The following is a 25,944-nucleotide window of genomic DNA, read 5'->3' as shown; positions in this document are numbered from 1 at the left end:
GCCTCACTAAAAAAAAAAAAAAAAGAGTAGACTGACTGTCAGGTAAACCTGAGATGGAACACCAATTGAGCAGTCCTGACAATCAGTGCAAACGAATAGTCTGGCATTATTTTGGACTAAGAGTTACACATATTGAAGGGGGAGATGGAGCAAAAGAATCATCAGTCAGGATTTTCCATGGAAAGTTTCCTAGGGAGCTAAGCCAAGCAGGAAAAAGAACTCCCAAGACAAGTAGAGTAAAAATGTTAAGAATAGCTTGTAGCATTTGGTGGATCTCAAGGATAAGACAAAGGCACTGCAGACTGGCTTAGCTAGAAGCCACAGTGGGGAGGCTTTCACACAATGTGTCTCCTAGCAAGAGTATGAAGAGGGAGAGGAAAGAACACCCTCTTTCTTGATTCTGGGTGAGCAAGAAAGACATCAAAGCATAAAAAAGAAGGAAATAGCCAAAGAGAGATAGTAGAACTATTGTAGTAAAGGAACTAAACTTAGTACATCATTTAAAATGGATAGCCATTGCTGGAGATTCTAAATTTCAGTGATTTAAAAACTAGAGAGAGACAGAGACAGAGACAAAAACTTCCACTTCCACCTACCACAAAAATAAATAAATAAATAAAAAGCAGCAAAGAACTAGAGAAGATGATCCCTGCAGTCAGGGCACTGATCCCATTATGGGGATCTGATATTGCTGTGCCACCTAAAAGAAAGATATTATTTTATAAGAAAAAACAATGCTTATGTAAAATGCCTGTGACCTCTGGGATTGCCTGCTTTTCTCAAGGAGAGGAGAGGCAGGTCTTCCTTTCAACCAACAGATGGAGCCATTGACCCAGCAAAGAACCCTTGGGTTGGACTATTTAGCAACCAGGCAGAACTCCAGAGATACCTCTCAGCTGGCTCTAGTTTGTCCTTAGAAATACCACTACCCTGGTCCTAAAGCAGATGCCTATGAGGGGTTTCTATCCCTTGTTTTACCTCTACTTCAACTGGAAAACTAGGGTCAATTTCACACCCATCAGATTGGCTGTGACAAAAAATGGAGAATGATAAATGTTGGAGGGGATGTGGGAAAACTGGGACACTAATGCACTGTTGATGGAGTTGTAAAATGATCCAATCATTCTGGAGGGCAATTTGGAATTATGCCCAAAGGACTATAAATCTGTGCATAACCCTTTGATCCAGCAATACCACTTGTTCTATATCCCAAATAGATCCCATAAAAGGGAGGTAAAGGATCTATTTGTACAAAAATATGTATATAACACCTTTTTTTGTGGTATCTAAGAATTGGAAATTGAAGGGATGCCTATCAGTTGGGGAATGGCTGAAGAAACTGTGGTATGTGATTGTAATGGGATGTTACTGTGTTATAAGAAATGACAAGCAGAATGATTTCAGAAAAAAAAACCTGAAAAGACTTACATGAACTGATAAAGTAAAGTGAGCAGAACCAGGAGAACATTGTACACAGTAACAGCAATATCGTACAATGATCAACTATGAATGACTTAGCTATTCTCAACAATACAATGATTCAAGACATTCTAAAGGACTCATAATGAAAAATCCTATCTGCCTCCAGAGAAAGAACTGATGTCATCTGACTACAAACCAAAGCATACTATTTTTCACTTTCTTTCTCTGTTTTCAGTTTTCTTGCACAAAATTACTAATATGGAAATGTTTTACAAGACTGCACATGTATAACCTTATTATAAGATTACTTATATCCCAAAGAGGGGAAGGGAAGGAAGGAGGATAGAATTTGAGACTCAAAACTTAAAAATTAACACTATTCCATATTTTTGTATATCCCTTTATGGTTTCCAAAACACTTTCCTTACCGCAACCCAATGAAGCACAAAATACACAAGTCATCTGTACCCCCACCTCCAAGCCTCCCTCAGTGCTCCCATCTCCCAGCTAACTCACTGCCTGGTCTGTTCCCGGTTGGAATAGGTTACATTCACCACTGCAGTCTCGCTCTCGGTGTTCACTAGAGGAGAAAACATAAGCCAGAGTCAGAGCTAGAGAGACACCTCCTTCCCACCTCCACCTCCTCGCTCAAGGCTTTAAAAATGCCACAGTTCGGGGCAGCTAGATGGCGCAGTGGATAGAGCACTGGCTCTGGAGTCAGGAGTACCTGAGTTCAAATCCGACCTCAGACACTTAACACTTACTAGCTGTGTGACCCTGGGCAAGTCACTTAACCCCAATTGCCTCGCTAAAAAAACAAAAAAAAAAACAAAAAAAAAGAATATAAAAAAAATGCCACAGTTCTTGTAAATAGAAAGACAGAGACAGAAACAGAGACACAAAGAGAGACTGAACTCACATCATAAAAGCCTCCCAAAGCTGTGGCTCACTGGCCAAAGTCACAACTGTTACTGCTACCAAACCTACCTTCTCCAAGAGATTGATACAAATTTACCCCCTACACACACATATCCCTGTTTGCTTTTTTGAAAAGTTTCTTTCCTTATTTCACCATTCTAGGACAGGTTAAGTGATATATCCATCAAGTGTGAGGATATGGAGGAAAAACCCTGGATAGGATCCAATCCTCTCAGCCAAAATCTTCAAAACTTATTCCTTCTCACATAATGAAATATTGAATGACCCCCACCTATGTCGATAGTTTGATCAAAAAGAGGCCTGATTCCCTGGGAGGCATCCAAGACAAGGGCAGTGAACTATAGCCCTTGATCAGCCTGCTGCCTGTTTTTGTAGAGCCTAGAATGCTAAAAATGTTGGGGATTTTTAACATTTTAAAATAAACTTTTATTGTACTTTAAATTAATTATCTAATCAATAAATAATCCATTCTTAGCTACAAAAACAAGCAGATCAACTCCAGTGCTAACTACAGATAGAAACCCCAAACTCTGCTAGTGAAACTCAGTGGCAGGCTCTTCAAGTCACCTGCTTAACCCTGCTTGTCTAGTCAAGCCCAAAGTGATTTGTTAGTACAGGCTGTGAACAATGTTGGGCAGCATGATTGTTCTATGATGTGAGTTTCATCCTGGTATTTATTTATGATAAAGGCTTAGTTGTAGTACAAGAGCTCCAGAAGGCATCTGGTCCAGCCCCCTGCTTTCAGGCAAGTGGAATGTGTGACCTATGCATGGGCAGGTGACTGACTGCCTATTCTCTTCAGTCAGATGTCTATGGAAGGGAGACTCCACAACTCACTTATGAAGTAGGTGCCCACTCTAATATCTTCTCTCTCTAACAAGGTCTAATTTAGGGTCAAAAAACTGGGAGGGGGGGGTGAAAATTCAGAAATCCCTGAGACTAACCCTTTCTGATATAGAGGAGAAAACTGAAGTCCTAAAACCTTTTGTCTCACTCTTTTGGGGGCAGGGGTCTCCAAGCAGAGGCTAGACCACCATTTGTGAGGTACATTATAGAGGGGAGACTTTTTACATGTGGGTGGAACTAGATGACCACTGAAGGCACTTCCATTGTTGAAAATCTGTGATTCTGTCCCATCCCTCACCCCATAAACACACACTTAATTCCATAAAGGTTAATAGGCTTTGGTGGAGATAAATAAGATATAATCCTTTCTCTCAAGAAGTTTACAGTCTAATAATTTCACATCTATGTGGTGAGGACATTTGAATATAATAAACTAGCCCATATTTCAACGAAATCAGCTGATAGTCTGCCTTTCCTGCTACAGGGTAAGCAGTCCCACCAACTTTCTTTACATCCTGTTTTCCATATCTGGATCATCAGTGTCTGGAAAGCTCCCCAGGTTTTACTCTATCTCTTTAAGATCTGAAATGTTTAACACCATCAAAGAGCAAGTAAATAGCCCACACTTCTTCACTTTACATGACTGAAATTCACAATGTTAGTGAGAACACTTGAAAAGGACTTCAGAGACCATCTAGCCCAGGGTTAACAACCTTAGATGTTAAAAAATAATTTGCTCTATATCAAAATAATTTCCTTTGCAATCTGAGATATCTTATTTTATGCATTTAAGAACTTCATTCTGTAAGGAGACTCATAGACTTCCGACTGTCAAAGGGGTCTTGTTCTAATCTAATGCCCACATCTTACAATGGAGGAAAAGGGAAATTCACCAAGGTCACCCAGTGAGTTTCATGGCAGAAGCAGAACTGGTTCCTAAGTCACCTGACTCTGGGTCTGAAGCTTTTGCCACTTTTCTACCCTTCCCTTTCTTGTTTTCATGAACTTTCGAAAGGATCCTTTCAGTGAACCATAGGGATATTCTCATGGGTATCAAAGGGTCAGCTGACTTCTCAGCCCTTCCAAAGCCCATGGCCATCTTGTATCTCAGCCTCTTACCTTGCTCACAGTTCTCTACTGTGCCGTACTGGGCCAGCAGGCTGTCCAACACCTGTAAAAGCACAGAGAGGGTCAGTGGCCTGCACCACCCCAATCTTTTACAAGCTCCACTTCAATTAACTGAACAAATTTAAGGCCCTACTTTGTGCCAGACAAAGACAAAAACTAAACAGTCATTAGCCTCGAGATGCTTGCTTGCTCTATAAGGGGCCTCACTTCTGAAAGCCCTTGCTCTCACTTAAGGATAGGACTCTCCCAAAAGGCATTGAGACATATTCAAGGAATCTTGAAGACCTAAGGTGGCAGGGAGAGGGTTTAGAACAATAATGATAATGATTTTGATGATAACAACAACAATAATAATTTATACAGGGCCTGATATGTGACAGGCACATTTCTAAGCACTTCACAATTATCTTATTGATCCTCATGACAACCCTGAAAGGTAGGTGCTAATTTTATTCCCACTTTACAGATGAACATACTGAGACAAACAGAGGTTAAATGACTTGCCCAAAGGTCACACATCTAGTAAGTTTTTGAGGCTGGATTTGAACTGAGGTCTTCCTGCACCACCAGCTGCCTCAGAGTCCATAAAGAGCATGGGGGGGAAGGAGGGGGACAGGGTAGCATCTGGATATGCTAGTCTACCTGCTAGCCTAGGTGACAGGGTAGACCAGTTGGGGAGAAGTCATCCTATTCTTGTTTGAGTCCTTAGAGAGCAAAGCTGTGATGAAAGCTGTTGGTTTTTCAACCTGTATCGACTCCAAAAATGTGGAGACACAGGATTTGACAAAGCTTGCTGGCCATATTTGTATGTATGACTCATCCCAGCTGGAAATACTTTTGCAAAAGAGCAGCACATATATCTCTGCAATATACATCCTATTTCAGCATCCCCGGCATAACGTATGACTGGAAACTGCCTGAAGGAAGGAAATACCATCTTTGTTTCATCTGAATCTTCACCAGAAGTTGGCATCGAACCCTGCCCACAACAATGAATGTTCATGACAAGGGAATCCACCCATTAGGTATCAGTTGAACCAGATGACTTCTAAAATCACTCCCAGTTCTCAAGACTCTATGATTTAAGGGGAGCTCTGGAGCACATGAGTACTATCAATGCCCATCTTCATGGCAATAGAGAAAACCACTAACTTTACAGTTAGAAGAGAAAGGACTGATACTTATGGGAAGGTCTGTGGGTGGTGGCCAGGCTGAGAAGGGTTAAATTCCTAGCCAGTCTTCTGCTACCTTCAATGCTCCTAGGTATGTAACTTTCACTGTAGAAGCCTATCAGGTCACTTGGACCCTCAAGCACAAGGAAGATCAGATAGTGATTTACAAAGGCTAAAGAGCTGAGCCTAAAATCAAATCCAGCCTCAGGCACTTACTAGCTCTGTGACCCCAGGCAAATCATCTAGTCTCTTTTTTGTCTTAGTTTCTTCAACTGTAAAATGGAGAAAAGAATAGCACCTACCTCCCAAGGTTGTTGTGAGGATAAAATGTATAAACTGCCCATTAGCACAATACCTGGCACATAGCAGGTGCTACCAAAAAAAACTCCAGCAATGATGATGATGATGAAGATTAAGCCCTGATGTTGGGAAGGGGCTCAGAATCTGTCTCAACTCAGTGCTAGCCACCCAGGTTCTACGATGAGAAACCTCCCCCTACCCTTAACATCCCTCTCCCCATCCCCCACAAAGTAGCAGCTGGGAATATCTTTCCTCCTCCCTATTCAATCTTCAGACTTTGAATGACATGTGCTTTCTCTCTATATACCTCCCAGGAATCTGTTGATCCAGTAAAAGCAGCTGCTCTTCCTCCTCCCCCTCCTGAGGGTATGCCTTGAAGAACACTTACCTCCCATCGAAGCTGGGGAGGGATATTTCGGATCTGGATTTTACGGCTCCTAAAATGGAAAGAGAAAGGGGTCAGTCACTCAGGCCTGGATCATTCTCTAGATGCCAAGATAGCCAATGGCACTGCCATTAAGATCCTGCTAGACTTTTGCTTTAACGTCAGCTTCACTCTAAAAAGATCTCCCCCTTTCTTCCCTATTTAGTGAGGGAACTGTTGATCCAAATCATAAAAAAGTAAAAAGCAAAAACAAAAAAAATCAGGTCAAACAAACCAAACAATACATCAAAAATATCCAACAGTATATTTAATATTCCTCATCCCCGAGTCTCCTACCTCTAGAAGGCGGGGAGGGGTGTTGCCTTTTTTTCAACTCTTTTTTTGTGGGCCAGCCAAGCTTGGTCTTTATAATTATATCTTTCAGTTCCATCTTTTTGTTCTTTCCAATTACTGCTATGGCATTACCATTTCTAATAACCACAATGACCACATACATGCCATGGATACCACTACACAACCTTAATCCCCATCTCTCAAGGCTAACCTATTCACAACCATTTCTCGAAGGCCAAAGTCACTACCCCCTAATTTTTATAGTGGCAATGCAGTGTAGTGGTAGAAAGTACTCAGTTTGGAACCAGAAAATCCAAATTCAAATCTTGCATCATTGCTCTACAACCCTGGTCAAGTCACAAGCTCTGTGGGCCTCAGTTTTTCCATCTAAAAATGGTGTGGTTGGATTATCTCCAAGATGTCTCTTCCAATTCTAAATCTATGGTCCTACAGATCTCAGTGCTATAGATATATATAGGTCTTGAGTTTGAGTAACTGAAGAGAAGACCATGTACAACCTCAAAGAGATTCTCTGCTACTTCTCTAGAACTGGTTGTCAATGGTATTACAGGTTTAGGGAATCAGCTAAGTCATAAGAAGGGAGCTAGGGCAACTACGTGGTGCAGTGGATAGAGCATTGGCCCTGGAGTCAGGAGGACCTGAGTTCAAATCTCACCTCAGATACTTACTAGCTATGTGACCCTGGACAAGTCGCTTAACCCCAATTGCCTTAAACATCCAGGGCCATCTCCATTCATCCTGATAGGTCTTACCACTGGATCCAGATGGCTCTGGAGGAAAGTGAGGTTGGTGACCTTACACAGCCCTCCCTCACTTAAATCCAATTCCCTGCAAGTCATGACATCACCCCAAAGTCATGGTCATCTTTGAGAACAAAGAACAAGAAGGAAACTAAATGATGCTTACTCCTACCCACCCATTTCTGCCTGTAGGCAGCCATCTTCAAGTAGATTACTTCTCACCATTCCCACCCTACTCTCCTCCCTAACAACATTCAAAGTGTCAATAGAATGCTTTTTTTCATTTTGTACACACCTCCTCACCTCCTCACCTCCCCACCTCCCCACCTCCCCACCTCCCCACCTCCCCACCTCCCCACCCAGCTGATAGTAGGTGCTTAATCTAGCACAATCTCTTCATTTTACCAATAAAGGGGGGGCAGCTAGGTGGCACAGTGGATAGAGCACCAGCCCTGGATTCAGGAATACCTGGGTTCAAATCCAGCCTCAGACACTTGACACTTACTAGCTGTGTGTCCCTGGGCAAGTTACTTAACCCCAATTGCCTCACCAAAAAAAAAAATTTACAAATAAGGAAACTTGAGGCCCAGAGAGGCTGATTTTCTTGGTGACATGGGTAAGTAACATCTACACTACTCAGTACAATGAATGCACTGACTGCCAAGTTTACATATCATATAAATCACTTTTGATTTGCAAAACTGTCTTTTTTAAACTCTTTATGAACTTCTTGCACTAGAAACACCCAGAGCTCAGGAGCCCCATCCATTCATTCAGCTAGGACTCTACAGTGTTAAAGACCCAAGAGCCAAAGATCCCTCTCTGCCTTGCTCATCATTTACCATCTCTCTCTTAATTTCCAAATATGACAGTCTTCTCTAATTCCAGTTAGCAGTGAAAGCAAAGAAGATCAGAGTCATTTTGGATTTTCATTAAAGAAAGGTAGTAATGAAGACTCCTCCGGGAAAGGGAAGCAGAACTCAGGGATCTTGGAGAAAGAAGCAACTTGATACTTACTAGCTGCGTAACTCTGGGCAAGTCACTTAACCCTCACTGCCCCACCAAAAAAAAGAGAGAGAGAGAGAGAGAGAGAGAGAAAGCAGCAGCAGATGTTAAATGCTTGTCTTATGACTGGATCTTGTTAATTTTCTTCATGCACAAGGAGAGGAAGATCATGGGCCTTGAATACCCAGCAGAAAACATTCTGAACTTAGAGTTAAAATGGGGGTCATGGGGCAGCTAGGTGGCATAGTCGATAGAGCACTGGCCCTGGAGTCAGGAGTACCTGAGTTCAAATCTGGCCTCAGACACTTAACACACACTTACTAGCTGTGTGACCCTGGGCAAGTCACTTAACCCCAATTGCCTCACTAAAAAAAAAATGGGGGTCACATCTTGATTTATTATCTGTATATAACCTCTTTGTGCCTCAGTTTCCTCATTTATAAAATGGAAGTATTGTTCTAGAGAGCCTTTAAAAATCCATTCAAGCTCTAATCTGTGACCCCATGAACCTCTCAACATGACAAAGGAAAGTCCTTCCAGGGCCACAGAATGAACCCAGTGACCTCAGCCCCATGCCAGAGGAGAAAGATAGGGGAAAGACTCTGGAAGGCTTGCTGCTGAGATAATTGGGTTACATTATTATATTGGGGGGAAGAAAGTAAAAGAAAATTCCAACAGTCATCAAATCAACACCACCATTTCTCTACTGGGATGTGTCAATTTGCCCTATGACAACCACTGCCTTCAAAAGCACTCTTCTGCGTGTGTTCTCTTTCCCCAGAAAATGTAAACTCATTGAGGGTGAGAAAGGGGGACCTAGCTGGCTTGTACTTGTATTGCCAAGGCTTAGTACAGAACCCACCACAACTAGAGAGCTGACATTTCCCCAAGGGAATGTTTTTATATGTCCAGAGCAGCCCCAAAGCCTGGCTAATACACCAGTGGCTAACAGGAAATGGAGCCACATCCACCATACAAACCTTCTGGAGTGTCCTTATCTGGAAAATGATGGGGACAGTGCATGATCTTTGACCCAGTTAGAACACTGCTAGGTCAATACCCTAGAAAATCAAAGATCAGAGAAGCAGGGTGGCAAGACCCTTAGGACAAATATATTCATAGCAGCTTTTTTTTTTGTAGTGAAAAGACCTAAAAATGGGAGAATGGCTCAACAAATTATGGTATATTAATGTATTGGAATATTATTGAAGGGATCCATTCAGAGAATCCTGGGTAAGACTCATATGAAATGATGCAGAATATTGTAAGCAGCCCCTGGAGAACAAATGATAACATAATACAGTAAAAGAGAAACAATGCTGAAAGACTCAACTCTGACCAATTGTAATGACCAACCACAATTCCAAAACAACAATGATGAAGCATTCTCCCCCACTTCCTGACGGAGGATAGATTCAAGAGGAAAAAATGAAATTTACAAAGGCAAAATGCAAGCTTTATAAAATAAGGGTCAAAATGGCCTCAAGTCTTTTCCATCTTTTTATTTATGATCCTATGACCCAAACACTATATCCTGCACAAAAGGCACTTAAATTTTGAATAAATTGAGCTGAGTTGTTCTTGAGTTAAACTGTGCCTGCATAGAAGATGCCTTTGATTATATGCATCTAATCACCTCATTTTACAAGAGGAAAACTGAGGACCAGAAAAAGAAAACTACTCATCCAATAATCATGTGAAAGAGTTGATAATGGGACCTGGCCTGGAACCTAGAAATCCTGACTCCCCCAAACCACTTCTGTGTCTGACTTCACTTATCTGAGTGCCCGGATAGCAGCTCTTCTCTCCAAACACTAAATTGTTTCTCTCAGAACCTGGTCCCATTGTGGGGTCTGGTTTGGGTTCCAGAAGTACCAGGGGCTATTCTATCCCCAACCAGGGGCCCAGGGCTCTTCAGCTTCCCTAGAAAATTAAATAGAGACAAAATCACACTAAGTGTTATCCTTTGTCTAAACATGTCAAAGTTCACACAGGGATCCATTTACTCCCTTGCCCCCCTCCCACTCCCTCTAGGGGTTTCTTTTTCTGGTAGGTTTGTTAAGAGATGGGGGGACAGGGTGGGTAGAGATGGGTAAGTGTGGGTATGGGGAGGTAGGGCAATGGTGAAATCAATTCTCTTCTTGGGATGTTAATCCACATCCTGAAAGCAATGGCAGGGAGATTGTCTGGAATGTCAGGAATGTCCCAGTCCCTGGAAGGGGGGTGGGAGAACAGAACAACCTAACCAATGAAAGAACCCAAACCTTCCCCTCCCCCATTTGGATAGGCAGGGCCCCACCCACCTCTCCTAGGCACACACCCTGCCCAGATAACACACTCTCAATACCCCCAACTAACTTTGAATTTTCAGTTCTCCCTTGTATCGTCAGCAAACAGAGAAGTCCAGACCCAGACCCTTTCCCCAAAAAATAAAAACCTCAAATCATAGAGAATGGAAAGAGAAGGCCAACAAACCTCATAAGCACACACGACCTATGGTAGTAAATTAATTGAAGGCAAGGCAAGAGACAACCTTTTGCTCCAAAGAGATGAACATTATAAATGCATTAAAAGCCAAATGTTACTAATGCAGTGATGTTTCCAAGGGACAAGCAGACCAATATCACAGCCCTTAGCTTTCTCAACTTTCTCTTATTTCAGTTACAATGTATTAGAGATGTTCTAAGTGCCAATCTGTGTGGGCTGACAAACATTTAGGGGCTATGGTGGGATTTTGATTTCTTTCAGCCTCTAAGTTGGCCACCTCAGGCTATGAACAAGTGAACCAGTGCCTAGAACTTGGCAGGCAAATGCACTGGATGCCATTCTCAAGATAATCAGGGGAGGCTTCAAGATGGACTCCATGTGTGCGCAGTTACATGGCGGGGAAAGCCCTGAAGTAGGTGGGGGAATCAAGCAGGAGCTGGGTTCTAATCTCGGTGTGGAGCTGCTGCTACCACCAGCACCACCACCACTCCAATTCTTTTGATCTCAGTTTCATCACCTGTAAAAATGAATCAGTTGGGGGGTGGCTAGGTGGCACAGTGGATAAAGCACCAGCCCTGGATCCAGGAGTACCTGAGTTCAAATCTGACCTCAGACACTTGACACTTACTAGCTGTGTGACCCTGGGCAAGTCACTTAACCCCCATTGCCCCGCAAAAGAAAAAAAAAATGAATCAGTTGGAAAAAAAAAAAAAAGAATTGGTTGCCTATTCAATGTCCAACTATTGGCCCTTCTAGCATGACAATGAGTTGTATAATTCTGTGCTTCCTTCAGGTGGTTTTTTTTTGGGGGGGGCAGGGGGGTGTCACTATCAACCACCAAGGGAACCAAGAGAAACACTGAAATATGAAAAACTAAGAAGCATATTCAAGGGAGCTTGTGGAATTCTACAGTTCTGTATCTCAGAAGTTTTTTGGTTTCTACTAGTCATATCTATAGCTAGAAGACACCATTGAGGTAATCTAGTTCAACCTTAATCTCAAGATTTTTGTATGGCACTGCCTGACACATAGTAGGCACTGAATAAATGAAAATTCCCTTGCCCCTTCCTCTTCTTTGCTATGTTTGAGACAATTGGGTTAAAAGACTTGCCCAGGGTCACACAGCTAGCACATGGCTTAGACCAGATTTGAATTCGGATCCTGGACTCTAGGGCTAGTGCTCTAACCACTGCACCACCTAGCTGCCCCCTCTCCTTTACTTTAGAGAAGAGAGGCTCATCGATAGATTGGTAGTCCCAGGTCACAGTAATAGTCAGTGACTAGGCAGATTCTTTCAAGTCCAGATCCTGCAGCCTCTTTACCAGTGCCTTTCTCCGTGGAGAGAGACCACCCATTTCCTGGGTATTTTCCCCAAAGTGGAAGGACACTGAACAACCACACCCATTCTACATGTTCATTGTATCACTCTAGTCACAGGCTGAAGGAAGTTAGTTCCTTGGGAAGATGCATAGTGGGATCTCCTAATGGTAGATACATAATGACAATCCTTTGGGAGAGTGAAGAATTTGGGGAAAAGGTACAATGGCAGGGAGTAGGTAGAGAAGCTTCTTTTCCTTTGGCAGGGACCCAAATAGCTCTTAATCATGGAAATAGATTTTTCTAAGATATGGGGTGGCTCGAAAGACAAGAGGCTTACAGAATTGGAAACAGAGGAGCCAAGTCCCAAAAGGTGGCAACTTGGGGGAAAGAAAGAGCACCAGGTAGCATGGGTCTCATCCTTTTGCTCCTGTCACTTTCCTAGCACAGTGACAAATCACCAGTTTGGAAAGAAAAGTTATTCTGCAATCATGTAAAGCCTGAGTTAAAGTAACATGACTGACAGAGATGCACTTATGTTCCTTTCAAGTATTGAAGAGCTCTGCACTAGATCATGTGAGTCTTAATCTCCTAAGTAATGTGACTTCCCAAGGGAGAAGGGTGGACCAGATAGTGTCAAGGTCCCTTCTAGCTCTGAAATTCTATGTTTTCTTATTCTTTTTTTTTTTTTTTGCGGGGCATTGGGGGTTAAGTGACTTGCCAAGGGTCACACAGCTAGTAAGTGTGGTGTCTGAGGCTGGATTTGAACTCAGGTACTCCTGAATCCAGGGCCGGTGCTCTATCCACTGCCCATCTAGCTGCCCCCATTAGTCTAGTCTGAATGAATATATTCAGAATAAGAAAACAGGGGCGGCTAGGTGGCGCAGTAGATAAAGCACCGGCCCTGGATTCAGGAGTACCTGAGTTCAAATCCGACCTCAGACACTTAACATTTACTAGCTGTGTGACCCTGGGCAAGTCACTTAACCCCAATTGCCCACCAAAAAAAAAAAACCAAACAAACAAACAAAAAGACTAAACTAATGAAGTGTTGCCCCAGAGAGGTCCTGCCAAGCTTGCTCTCTTGAAGACTTAGCTAGCATGTATAACAAATGAGTGTGGTTCAAAGTGCTTTAAAATGTTGCTTTCCTATAGGTTAAACATTCCCCCAGAATCTTCTTTACATTAACTTGCTTTGCAAACTACACATTTTTCCATAGCTCGTGCAAAGGTTGGAATGATCACATACTCAGAATTAGTGGGTCTTAAGCAATTGGCCTTTACTGAAATAATCTTGTTTTATCATCAAGGGCTCTGGTTGCAGCTGGCTGGTGAGGAAATGAAGGGGGGGGGGGGGAGAGGGTAGAATGCATGGGAGGGGGAGGGGCAGCTGCCCAGGACACCTGTCCTTTTTTACCAGGCTGGGGCCTCCTGAGAGGGCAGAGTGCACACCTGACAGCTAGCTAGTATTTCTAGGGAAGTTAGAAGCTCCCTCCCCCTCCATGCTTAAAAAAGAATGTCACTCTTCTAGGCTCTTCTTGCTCCCACTTCTCAGCTCACCCCCTAAAAGAGGCCATTGTTAATTAAGAATCATTCCATCTTCTCCTTAGGGAAAGTGAAGTCCATACCCCAATCAGGTCAGGACCAATCAAATACAACCAAATGTCAGTTTTTCCAAACACAGAATCATCAGACTCCATGCCACATCCTCAATGTACTTGCTTCACTGTTCAGTTGAGCAGCACTGGTTCTGCTATTTATGGTGTGACTTTGAGTAAGGCATGTTACCACACTGAATCTCGATTTCTTCTGGTAAAGTAAGACAACTGATCTATAGGACTTCATTATATTTTAGTCAGAAACTTCAATGATCTGGGGACAAATCTGGGCTCCTTGCCCCACAATGGCACCTAAGTGATCCTTTCCACAGTACTCTGCACCCTTTGGGATCTTTTGACACCCCACCCCTTCCCCATTCTCTGCTTCTCCTACCTGAGCAACTGAGCATTCTTTATCTGTCTTCTTTATGGGTTCTACCATCCATCTTCCAGCCCTTTTTTATCATGGTGTCAAACAAAGTCTTAGTCCCTGGACCTCTTTATACTTTTCCCCCTTTTTTTCACCTCCTCTCATAGGTTCAATTATCGTCTCTATGCTAATGACTTCCAGATCTTCATAGTCCTCCTTATTTCTCCCTTTCAAGCATCAGTCTGCTAAACCACACATCCACCAGCATCTCAATCTCAATATGGACAGTTCTCACTTTACATAGAGTGGACCATTCCACAGTGATTTTTACATAATGCAAATTTGCCCCTGCCCACTCACTTCACTTAGCTCATATACAAAGGCATACACAAAATACTTTTTTATGCAAGTCATAAAATGTACTGAAATGCAGGCATATTAAATGCTGTGCCACAATAATAAACAAAATTGTGAAAGGTAAAGTTTATGATAAAGTATGTACAGTAGTACTGCACAGTAAAGTTAACATAAGTGTGCAGTATGTCGCCCCTTCCCCACTCACTGCACCCAGCCCTTATCACTAGTGGTTGACTGAAACCTTTTTTTTTTTTTTTTTTTTGGTGTGAGGCAACTGGGGTTAAGTGACTTGCCCAGGGTCACACAGCTAGTAAGTGTTAAGCGTCTGAGGCCAGATTTGAACTCAGGTACTCCTGACTCCAGGGCCAGTGCTCTATCCACTGCGCCCCTTGACTGAAACTTTTTAAATGAAGCTATGAAGAGATCTTTGGACACTGGTTCTCTCTTGTTCCTTATATGTCTGATGACAGCAAGCAATGGTATCCTCAACTAGTCTTCAAACTTTAAAAAATCTTGAAGTATTTGGACTCATCTTTCCAATACAAGGAAAAAAGATCACTCAGATGGTGAAATGCTTCTGCCAACAGTTCGTTGTTTTGAACCTTTGAGTTCCTAAGCTTCCCTTTCTCCTGCAATGAGACTCAATCAACTCCTCCGCATCACTCTCATCCACTTATAGCTCCAATTCTTGTGCTAATTTTACACTCTTGTAACTCACTTTCACCTTTGTCAAATCCACAAGGGCTGTTACATCTTCCCACATCTAAGCAATATTCTGGATTGCATGGAAAACATAGGACTTCTTAATGTCACGTCCTTATCTGCTTTCAAAGTAAATGTAGTGCAATAATAACACTCACTCCCCAATCCATAGCTAGGAATAATGATGTGGTGTTTGGGAGAAATAGACGACTTTTACAATTAAAATCATCCAAATGGGGAGGGTGAGCATTAATCAAAATAAGTACAATTTTGAAAGGAATCCATTATCATTACAAAAGTTCTCTACTTAGGGAATGAAGCAGTGCATAAAACATTATTCAAAGATAATAATCGTTTTCCATTAGGTTGTTTAGTTGTTTAGTCATTGTTTAGTAGGACTGGAGTTGGTTAGCCACTTCCTTTCCCAGCTCATTTTACAGATGAGGAACGGGGTTAAAGTGACTAGCCCACAGTCCCACAGCTAAGAAGCACCTGAGGCCAGATTAAAATTCAGGTCCTCCTCCCAGTGCCCTATCCATGCTTTAGGCTTCTTGAAATAATGCTCGGGTACCATAGCCTTGGCTGATTCCTTTCAATGCTCTGGGATTTTCTGAGTGGTGCACAAGAAGGTTTTAATTTGCAAGTCCCAGATGCTTTTCCTCCAAGCAGAAGAGTAACTCTTTCTCTGAAGCTTTATGCCTGTTTTTACCAAGATGTAGGTTCAGAGATGTCATTCTTTGATAAATAGGCCAGTTTCATCTACATTAAAAATTTATTCTAACAAGTAGGGACATTCATCTATTATTTTTTGCAGGAACTCTGAGAACATTTTTGCTGCTCCAATACTGTAAGCAAGCCTCTCCTGCCATTTGTACATTATGAAATCCTGCAGATTTTTAAATCACGCAAACCAAAGACTGCTTACGGTAAATACTCATGTTCATTCGGGTACTTTTCCTTTAAATCTTCAAAGAGGCTTTGAGCTCATCAGGCTTAAAGAAAGAGTCTGGTCTTCTGTCCACATAGTTAATAGTTTCTCCAACTCTAGAATATCACCTTCTCTTTTGTTTCAACAGGTAAGTCAATTTCATGCCTTTATCCAGGCAGCACCCTTCACAATGGTGTTCACAGCTGACACCACAAGACTAAGTTCATGTGCTATCAATGACAATTTTTGTCCTCCTTCATATTTTCTTTTTTTGGGGGGGGGTGAGGCAATTGGGGTTAAGTGACTTGCCCAGGGTCACACAGCTAGTAAGTGTTAAGTGTCTGAGTTCAGATTTGAACTCAGGTCCTCCTGAATCCAAGGCTGGTGCTCTATCCACTGCACCACCTAGCTGCCCCCATATTTTCTAATTATTTTCATTTTCATTTCCAAGTCTACTGGCTTATGCTTGTGAGATAGTTCACTTCTCCTATCAAGGGCATGATTGCCCCCAGCCATGGGGGAAATGTAAGGTTTGCTCTTGAACACAGAGGCACAGTATCATTCAGTTAGCAGACATGTGGGAACTGACTTACAGATGCTCCTCAGCTTCCCGCCACCATTTATGCACATTGTACAATGTCTTATCATATAGCATCTGCTTTGCATGAGGAATTTTCATAAATTGTTGGAATGCAAATGACTTTGAATTCTTTAAAGTCAAATTTGCATAATGTGAATTTATGTAAAGCAAAAACTGTTCTGTATGTCCAAAACTCAACTCTTCCCATGCAACCCACACCCTCTTCTAGCTTCCTATTTGTCATAAGGGCACCACCATCCAATTCACCCAGTCATCTAGACTGGTCACCTCAAGGTTATCCCCCTCTCCCTATCCCATTCAATCAATTATCAAATCTTGGTCAATTGATCTCCCCACCTCAACCTCATCCCCCTTCTTGTCACTCTCACTCTGCCAAAGCCTATCTGACCAGGTCCTCCCTTGCTCAGAAATCCTCAGAGGCTCCACTTTGCCTCTTAGACAATGGCCAGTCTGGCTTCAATTTGATTTTCCAGCCTTCATTTCTATTTTACTCCCCCTTACACACTATGTTACAAACTAGACTAGTAGCTATTCCAGTTGGTGTTTACTCCCACCAACTAATTTATATCTACTAATCTACATACCTGTTGTAGTGCTCAAGCTCCTCAAGCTTACAAGAAGAATTGAGTTTTGGACACACAGTTCTCACTTTACATAAGACTGTACAATGTGCATAAATGGTGGTGAGAAGCTGAGAAGCATCTGTAAGTCAGTTCCACAAGTCTGCCGACAGTGAAGTGATACTATGCTTCTCCACATTCAATAGCAATCCATATATTTTCATATATTTTCACCATGGCTGGTCAGAAACTCTTTTGGTTGGTGGGGTTTTTTCTTTTTTTTTCTTTTTTTAGTCTTTGCATCTCCAGGGTCTGAAGCCAGTATCATACATAAAAGGCATTCAATAAATGGTTGTTGGATTTGTTTCCCTGGTTTAATTAATCCGACCACACAAATTGTTATCTGTTCAAGAGCAGGAAAGAAATTGAGTTTCCTGGAAGAAGTAAGAACAAAAATATTCCCACCTGGTGCCCACACCTTCTGGGAAAGGGAAGGCACCCCTCTTCTTTCAGAGGGGAGGGAGTCACCATTAGAATATGAGTAAGAAGGAGTCTTATTACCCACCCACACAGACTGTAGAAACAAACTCTCCAGGTATTCTACCTAATGTATTCTATTAAGAGAGATAGAAAGTGGCCAAGTGTGATATTGTTGTTCTGGTTCCTCCAGGGAAAGCTCACAGGATCACAAATTTAGACTTGGAAAGGACCTCAGATTATCTTCTCCAACCCCCTTGTTAGTTACAAATGAGACTATGGGCCTAAAGAAAAGGTGACTCGGAAAGGAGTCAGCAGAGTTGGGATTCAAACCCAGAGACTCTGCCTTCAAACCCAGAGCTTTCTACAATGCACCAGGACAGGACACCAGCAGCTGATGATTAGATATTTGAGATTGAGGTGACTATTTGAAGAGCTTACCCACTGGGTCATGTCTTCAATCCTCTGAAAAGTTCTACTGACTCTTCCACCTTTAGGAACATCATCCAAACTATTCCCAGTTATACAAGTAAAGAATCAGACATCAAGGCATGTAGCCCAACTCTTTGTGTTTCAGTTGGAGAAACAGAGGCTCAGAAGTGCCTTTCCCCCAAATTATAAAACTAGTTAGTAGCAGAGCATAGAAAAGAAGGCAGGTTTCCCTCCAGGCCAGTGTGCTTTCTACTAAAGCTCACTCTCTCTCTCCTAGCAAGCAGGTGGTAAAGAAAAGGAGCAGATGATAACCAATTTTAGCTTCTTCTTTCTTTTAATTGAGTAATCACGCCACTCCTTTGCTATTCTTTTCCCCTTTATGGTACAGAAATATTGGGGTAGGGGGTGGAAGGTGGAATCTCTGGACCTTGGCCCAGGGAAGAGAGCTGATAGCCAGAGTCAGATCGTCTGGGAAAACCCTCTCTGAAGGGGGTGGAACTGGCACGCTCCAGGGATGGCAGCAACTCAGACAGGGGGTGGGGCCTGCTGGAAGGAGGGGAGGGGAGGAGAATGGAGGTGGAGCTGGCTTGATGCCCAGGGCTCCCTGCCCAAATTGTATCAAGAAGCAGAAAGGCAGGGCAGGCAGGCCCAGGGGCTGTGAAGACACTGCAGGAGGCTGGGTGCCAGGTTGCAAGGAAGGGGACATGGAGCAGAAAGGAAGCTGCCCGCATGCAGACTGCTGCAAATTGAGAAAAAGGATTAGAAAGCATGGGGGGAGGGGGTCTTAGTACGGTTATGTGCAGACTGGCTGTGCACATGATCATGCAAACATCTACATGCAAAGTCATAAGGGTATGATGACACCCATTCCAGAGATAGACACCCCAAAACTTCCTACAGAACTATAGGTTTCCCAGGACTCTGGCCCTTCCTAATGGAATCCCTCAAATCTTCTTGTTCTAGATCCCCTAAGGGCACTGTTTCCTTGGGCCAAAACTTGAGCACTAGACTAGGGGACTTCTAATGTTCCTTTCAGCAAAGGCAGTGAGCCAGAGCTAATGGTGCATTCATTACTAGGGATGACTTGGAGACAAGGGACCAGACATGGAGAAGAACAGAAGAGAAATGGACACATAGAGCACTCAGTGGTCACAAAGTCTTTTCTATATACACAACAGCCCTGTAAGATTAGCAGTTTGAGGTATTGCTCAATATATATGCCTCAAATAAAAGAAAATAAATTTAAAATATGTCTCAAATGCACAGGTGATGAAACTGAATTGCTCAGCAAGGCCAGTGACTTGCCCATGGTCACCAGAGCATCTTAGAGGCAGGAGCGGAACCTAAGTTTTCCCGATTCCCATTCCAAATCCAACATTCTATCAACTATACATACAACAACACTACACCTCAGTCTCAAGGGTCACTCGTAGCTCTAAAATCCCTTGATTAGGTCTGCTACACAGATAAAGCTTAGAGGCAGGGGCAGCTAGGTGGCGCAGTGGATAAAGCACCAGCCCTGGATTCAGGAGTACCTGAGTTCAAATCTGGCCTCAGACACTTGACACTTACTAGCTGTGTGACCCTGAGCAAGTCACTTAACCCCCATTGCTCTGCCAAAAAAAAAAAAAAAATTTTTTTAAAAATTAAAAAAAAAAAAGCTTAGAGGCAGCATAGCAGCATGGAAAGAAGATTGCATTTGGAGCAAAAAAAACCCCAAAAACCTGGGTTCAAATCTCTAAGTCATGCCACTTGCAACCTTTATAATCATGGCCAAATAACTTTAGCTCTCTGGGGCTGTTTCCTCATCTGTACTATGGAGGGATTGAACTAGATGTAATATCTCTTCCAGTTCTAAATTTTTTGTGGGGGGTGGGGGCAGTGGGGGTTAAATGACTTGCCCAGGATCACACAGCTAATACTTGTCAAGTGTCTGAGGCTGGATTTGAACTCAGGTCCTCCTGAATCCAGGGCCCCCCCCCACACACACACACACACACTTCTAAATCTATGATCCTAGAAGCACTTACACACACCTCTACTCATCTTTCACCCAACAGGTTTCTGTCGGAAATAGGTTCATTTAAATTGAGGTGCATCAGTATATGTCAAAAGAAAGACCACTAAAATATTTCTAGTAGCATTTTTTATAGTAGCAGAAGAACTGGATACAAAGTAAAGACCCATCTATCTATTGGGAAATGGCTACCCAAGTTATGCTAGAGAAAAGCAGTAGATATTACCGTGCTGTTAAAAAATGGCTTTAATGAATACAACGATGTGGAGGAAGACTTACATGATGAACTTACAAAGTCAAGAAAACCCTTACCAGAAAAATGATAGCACAATATAAATGGAAAGGATAACAAAACCAACACTGAATGCTGCGAAATTGTAATGACCATGATTGCATCCCCACCCCAAAAAAAGAGATTATGACCTCCCCCTCTTTCCGACCCCACTTCTTTTCAGGGAAGGGAGGGGAGAGGGGAAGGAGTTTAAATGTGAAACATTATATATAATGTCAGGCTTTTTAAATAGATTGTTTTAGTTTTATAGGACTGTATATCTTCCCCCTCCCCCTTTTTTTTTCTTCATCATAAGAGACAACTCTAGATGGCTTTCTGGAAGGGGGAAAGAGGAATGCATTGGGGGAAATGAAGGTGATATAAAATCAAGATATCAATAAAAAATACTTTTAAAAAGAAATTAAAGCACAAATAGTGCCCAAGAGTAGGGAAGATGAGATGTCCTTTGGTTCTCATTGACCAGACTGGAAAGTGCTTTAGTTGGAATGGAGGCTCTCTCTCATTCTTCTTCCTAGAACCTACTACAAGGGGCCTCAGGCACCATTTTCAAACCACTCCAGTTTGTTATACTGAGGTCCAGAAAAAAGTGGCCTATTTAAAGCTACACAAATACAGAATCAGAACTGAGGCTAATTCCCAGACCAAGTGTTCTTTCTACCAACACATCTACTTTTTGAAAAGCAAAGTGAATGAACACAGGAAATCTCTTACGATACAATAATGTCTGATGGGACTAATGTCTCTATTTTATAGATTAACCATAGGATTTAGAGCTATAAGAAGCATTGAAGATCATCTATTTCATCCCCCTCCCCCTTATTTTAGAGGTATGGAAACCAGGAACTCAGAGGAATTAAGTGACTTGCCCCAAATCACAGAGGAGGGCCACTCAAGTCCTCTGACTGTACTTAAGGACCTCAGCTCTTACTGTATATGATTGTTTTAGAGGGCAAAAGATAATGTATCACCAGTGGGATAACATTGCCTCAAGACTTTCCCCTTTCCCATCCATCTTCCACGGTCACTGAAGTGGATTTTCGTAAAGCATGGGCCTGACCATGTCTCTGTCTCTCTCTAGTAATTATCAGAGGCAGGATTTGAATCCTGATCTTCCTGACTCCAGACCCAGCACTCTATCTACTGCACTCCTAGCTGCCTAGGTTCAGTCATACTAGGAAGCCAGATGGTGCAGCATTTAGAGCTTGGGACTTGGAGCCAGGAAGACTTGGGTTCAAATCCTTGTTGTAGAACTCTGCACAAACCACTTAAATTGCTGTTTGCCTCAGGCTCGATATCTGGTTTGTTTTTTTTTTTTGCTGGGCAATTGGGGTTAAGTGACTTGCCCAGGGTCACACAGCTAGTAAATGTCAAGTTTCTGAGGCTGGATTTGAACTCAGGTCCTCCTGAATCCAGGGCCGGTGCATTATCCTCGATATCTGTTAAAAGGTGATAATAATGGCACCTGTTGCTATGAATGGCTTGGGGAACAAAGCCTTGACTGTTTTCAGTCAAGTTTTCAGTGTTGCCATGAGGATGCAAGTACCTTGCAAACCATAAAGTACCATTGCTGACGATGATGATGATGATGATGATGATGATGATGATGATGACTGTGCTACTATTAGAACACTAGGCTCCTTGCTGCTCCTTACACAAGCCATCTCTCTCCAAGAATTTGCATTGTACTTCTTGGGTTCCCTGGTTTCCCTAAATACTCAGCTCAAGCACCACCTTCTCCATGAAGCCTTTCCTGGTCACCCCAGCCTCCCCTCCCTCAACTACCTTGTATTCATTTTGTCTATGTGGTGTATCTATTTGTACTGCTTGTCCCTCCAACTAGAATATAAGCTCCTTGAGGACAGCAACTGTTGGGTTCCTGTTCCTGGCTCTCCAGGACTTAACACAGTGTCTAAGACATAGTAGGCACTAAATAGATGCTGATTAACCAACTAGTGGACACATGGAGATGGGAGGATGGGGAGGACCATGGGGCAGGGTGAAGCCTCTTCAAAGGCATTAACTTTCAGAAAGCTTTTCTGAAGATACTTTTCTAAATTAGGCAAGAAAGCAAAGGGTTAATGGTGTGAAACTTAGAGCTTCTGGAAGTAGCAAGGTGCTAACTGGTCATACACAGAGTAACAAAACCTTTGTGGTAAATTGAAAACAATCAAGGCTTTGTTCCCCAAGCCATTCATCTGAAAAAGAAACAGACCGACAGGTTGGCCCCCAGGAAACTACACTTCTTGACCTATTGATAACACAAGATCCAAAAGATGCCCTGATGTCTCCTAAGGACCTTAGGAAGTCCAAGCTCTGAATAGATTCCAGTCCTCTCCCCTGCCCTGCTGGCCATCACATCCCTTTACTTTCTGACCTGAATTACAGCAGTGGCAAAGCAGTGCTTCCTAACCACAGCTGTTTCTTTAAACTACAGGGCAAATTTAGACCTGGAAGAGAACTTCAAGAACATTTAGTCCAAGTCCAACCCTTTCATTTTACAGAAGAGGAAACTGAAGCCCAAAGAGGTTGTAATTTGCCAGTGACAGAGATGGGATTCAAACTTAGGTCTTCTTGGCTCCAAATCTGTCTCTTTCCACCAAGCCATACTGCCTCAAAGTTAATCCAAGTGGGGGGGAGGGAGGAGAGAGAGCCAGAAGAGTGTAGGATATGTATGTTGACTAGTCAAGGGAAGGGAATGAAAGGAGGGAATATTGAGAAGTGATAACTCTGTAAAAGAAAAGCTCAATTAAACTTGGTGGTTGTTGGGGTTTTTTTAAGGAAATGGAAAATGGGAAAGGAAATGGCAGGGCTGGAGGTGTTAAGGAAGAACAATCAGAACAAACTTGGTCGGGGTTGTGGGAGATGTAATTAAATAATGGAATTTGAGTAGTGCAGCCCACCTGGGATGACTTACAAAGGGGTCCTTGGGAACACATCTCCCTAGCCACTCTGAAAAACAGTGGGAGCAACAAAACTCTATTAGAGGTTAAAACTTTACCCTACAGCTCAAATACATTAATATAGCTCTCTATTTCAGAAAGAAAACCTAGTCTTTATAACCAGGAAATTAAGAAGCAGAAATAGGGGTTTGGAAGAAAGAATATTGAAGCTAGATATAATTTGTGGATGGGTAAGAAGTCAGGCTTATCCTCTATGGGTGAATGTCTACCTCAGGACGAGGATTTTGTGCTCCTCATTTGGAAGCATGTGAAAGAAATGGGTCTCAAAAGAAATGTCTTCGATACCTCAACACTACAGAAAAGATTCTTTGAGTTAAAGGACAATTCTTATTGGGGGGGGGGGGGAAGGAGACAAATCATTGCTATAATCAGAAATGTTAGTGTAGCCTGCTATTGGCCTAAGGAATATTTATTCCCTACAAACCTGACATCCATGAAGACTCTGTTCGGTCTCCTTTCCTTCAAAGATCACTTGTCCCATAAAACTTGTTAAACAAAAAATAATTGTGGACAAGGGAATTGAGGCTGAAAGAGGTTAAGTGACTTGCCCAGGGTTATACAGCTATTAAGTTCTCTGAGTCAGGCTTTGAACTCAGATCTACCATTTTATCTACTAGGATATAGTTCTTCACCTGAAGACTGACACTAGTGTTTCCTCTTTAGATGGGAATTCTAAATTAGAAAACAGAGGAGATTATTCTAATCTGGGTAAAAATTAGTCAGATGGGATCCAGCCTGGAGCCAAGGAAATGGATGAAATGACCCCTCAAGTCCTGGATTCTGTTGGGGTATATAGAAGAGTCAGGAATAAATAACAGCTGGTCTGATTGTCTCCTCATTCCACCCTATACAGGAAGGAAGGCTGGAACAGGTGTGTGCATAAGGAGGGGAAACAGTGATAAAAAGCTTGGGGGGGGGGGGGAGACACAGAGCAATGGGGTCCCAGAAACTGGAAAGGGCAGAAGGTGTTGAGCATACCAACTAGGAGGGGCTATGGCAGCTGAGGGGGGAAGGAGGAGAGGGTTCACACCCTCAGGGGGAATTGAGAAGGTCTGAGCAGCTGAGATGGATGAGGATCGAGGGAAGCAGGCGTCAGGGTGTCTTGTATTCTCCATGCTCCACAAGGAACCCCTACATACACACCTCTAGCCTTTCTCACTCAGCCCATAAAGAACTGAGTATGTCTTTTTCTCTCAATGTTCCCATTCCCTTCCTCTCCCTTTTATTCTGAAGCATGAGCTCAGGCTCAGGAGAGAAGAGAAGGGACTCAGTGTCCAATGAAAGGAGGATGCTGAGCAAGATGTGACGCTGGAAACCTTCCCCCACCCCACCCCCACTGTTGGGGCATTTGTTCAGCCTTCCCTCAGATAAGGCTAGCCCCAGAGCAAAAAGCCATGCTCCTCAAGGGGAAGGAGGGGGAAGGGAGGGGAGTCAGGACCCTGTTCTTTGTCTCTCTCTTGAACCACCCACCGGAAACCTGACCCCAGCCCCAGTGGGCTCCATCCCCCTTGGAGGTCTTCGGTGAAGCCAGATCCAATCCAGCCCTCTCTTCTGCTGCTTTCGGGCTATTGCTGAGACAGGTCCTGGGTTGGGGGCTGGCCTCTTCCATTGCAGACACTGAAGTGGGGATGAAGGGGGGAGGGGAAAGCTACAGGACAGAGAAAATGGCAGCCGGGAGACAGGCAGCATTCCTCTTAGACAGCAGCAGCTCTGCCTCTGCTGAGGAGCTAAGAGATGTGGGCCCAGGCCTGGAAAGAGCAGACAAGAGGGCTTCAATTCCCTGACAGATACCTCAATATACTCAACTTTCTCCCCTCGTGTTCATTCTCATTCTTATTCTGATTCATTCTCTCTCTCTCTCTCTCTCTCTCTCTCTCACTCACTCACACACACACACACACACACACACACACACACACACACACACACACACACACACACACATACACAGTTCTTCCTATCCCTTCCTTCCCAGATAAGGTGGAAGTCTGTCAACAGAGAGGTATAGCTAGCTGCCAGTTCTTAGCCTGCCCCTCCCTGTCAACCACCTCCCAAACCAAGAGGGTCTAATCGAATACCAGCCTTTTGTCCTTATCTTTGCAAAGTGGGGCTGGTAGGGTGGGGGTGGGGATCTGAGCCATAGGGTCATACTCCAATATCTTCATGGTCCTCCCTGGTTGATCCAATCCCCTTACCTCCTCTCCTCAGGAGGGACTATGATCAGGGCCAGCTTAGGTCCCAGATAAATAAAACAAACTAAGCCAGCTCCACTCAGAGGAAAGCACGTTCTGTATGTGTCAAGACATAGGATGTGGAACTTGAAAGTCAGAAGAAATCTAACTTCAAATCCTGCCTCACACACCCATGGGTACTAATTATTTGTCATTTATTCCCCTTCTCAGACCCCCCCTCAGGTTTTCTGTAAAATGGGGCTAATACTTGCGCCTGCAAGGGTTGGTCTGCCCCATTTCACAGCTACTTGTAAGTTCTTCTTATAACTCTGGGCCTAAGGCAATAAGGAAGAATATCAGATACATCTGACCACTTCCAGATGT

General features: G+C 43.1%; 1 protein-coding gene across 3 annotated transcripts in view; it reads right to left on the bottom strand.

Moving 5' to 3' along the window:
- IGF2BP1 (insulin like growth factor 2 mRNA binding protein 1) overlaps window positions 1-25,944 on the bottom strand; it is a 64,823-nt gene that overhangs the window by 16,757 nt on the left and 22,122 nt on the right. For all 3 annotated transcript variants that reach the window (XM_044005523.1, XM_044005524.1, XM_044005525.1), the window contains exons 3-5: window positions 6,196-6,244; window positions 4,327-4,378; window positions 1,939-2,002 (exon numbers count right to left, since the gene is read on the bottom strand). In XM_044005523.1, the coding sequence (XP_043861458.1) occupies window positions 1,939-2,002; window positions 4,327-4,378; window positions 6,196-6,244 (165 nt within the window). The remainder of the gene's footprint in view (window positions 1-1,938; window positions 2,003-4,326; window positions 4,379-6,195; window positions 6,245-25,944) is intronic.

The sequence above is a fragment of the Dromiciops gliroides genome, chromosome 4 (genome assembly GCF_019393635.1).
Source record: "Dromiciops gliroides isolate mDroGli1 chromosome 4, mDroGli1.pri, whole genome shotgun sequence".
In the NCBI taxonomy this organism is placed as follows: domain Eukaryota; kingdom Metazoa; phylum Chordata; class Mammalia; order Microbiotheria; family Microbiotheriidae; genus Dromiciops; species Dromiciops gliroides.
The sequence above is the reverse complement of the archived record's forward strand: the minus strand, read 5'-3'. Positions and strand labels throughout refer to the sequence as shown.